Source organism: Verticillium alfalfae, genomic scaffold (assembly GCF_000150825.1).
Source record: "Verticillium alfalfae VaMs.102 supercont1.7 genomic scaffold, whole genome shotgun sequence".
In the NCBI taxonomy this organism is placed as follows: domain Eukaryota; kingdom Fungi; phylum Ascomycota; class Sordariomycetes; order Glomerellales; family Plectosphaerellaceae; genus Verticillium; species Verticillium alfalfae.
Window position 1 is genome coordinate 1,236,395 of NW_003315032.1, and position 982 is coordinate 1,237,376.

The following is a 982-nucleotide window of genomic DNA, read 5'->3' on the forward strand; positions in this document are numbered from 1 at the left end:
GGGAGAATCAGCCAGCGGGAAGATTGGGGAGCGTGGGTTCAAGACACGGCAGCAGGCATCTCACATGATGGATATCCTGGTTTGTCGGTCGGTGCCTTGGCCGTCTGTACGTTTGGTGAAGGTCACATCGCGCTGTGTCTATGTTTATCAGAGTGGACTCGTAGAATGCCCAGTCGCTAGATTAGGACTTCGGTAAGCGACCTTGACCCTGCCTCGTGGGGACGCTTCACAAGACCATCATCATTGGGCGAAATGACCAATAAGCACGATCGGCGGTAGTCGTGTGAGAATTCCCACTAAACTCGTCGCTCGCATTTGGGCACTTGGTACACTTCAAAGAGATTGCAGATGCTCTGTGGGGGAATGCATGCTGACCAAGGGAATGGAAACAAGCAAAAGTAAGGGGAAGCACAAGTCGGGTCTTTCTAGAAATGAAGTTAAGCAAAAGAAAAAATATGCAGGTCCAACCAGGAATCGAACCTGGGCTGGCGGAATCAGAATCCGCAGTCATAACCATTACTGTGATTGGTTAGTAGTGATTTCGGCGAGGAGGATGGCAGAGAGAGACATACGACCATTAGACCACTCGGATGTCTGTGAGTTATTAACTCGGGGTGTCGTTCGGCCCTGGCTGGTGGGCTTATGTTGGCTAACCAAAAAGCCTCCATCGTGGGCTTTGCCCTCTGCCTCCACCTTGAAGCCGGCTGGCTCCATCAGCTCGGGGCGCTGTGGGCGTGACAGCGGGGGCACTCCACATCTATCCAGCATCCCACTTGGTGACCAGACTATTAACTCGACCCTCTTGTTGTCGTAACGGATGTCTCTACACCAACAAGGGGCATCAGGCCCGGCTCCGTTTGAATGGAATGTGAGATGATCATTCATGTCTTCGGCTATGGTAGGCACTTAGCCCAACGTCAATATCTCATGGCGAAGGTTGTGCATGAAACACTTGGATCGTAGACTTGATGCATAAGATGGG

The 982-nt window shown here is 51.8% G+C and overlaps 1 protein-coding gene and 1 pseudogene across 2 annotated transcripts; both read right to left on the minus strand.

Annotated features, from left to right (window-relative positions):
* Positions 1–462: 462 nt before the first annotated feature.
* VDBG_15126 lies at positions 463–529 on the minus strand (annotated as a pseudogene). The gene has a single exon. The product of its transcript is annotated as a tRNA-OTHER (tRNA).
* Positions 517–714, minus strand: VDBG_06215 (hypothetical protein; the record flags this gene model as incomplete). Its single annotated transcript, XM_003003727.1, has 1 exon — positions 517–714. The coding sequence occupies one exon, from the start codon at positions 712–714 to the stop codon at positions 517–519; it is 198 nt and encodes a 65-aa protein (XP_003003773.1).
* Between the last annotated feature and the right edge of the window lie 268 nt (positions 715–982).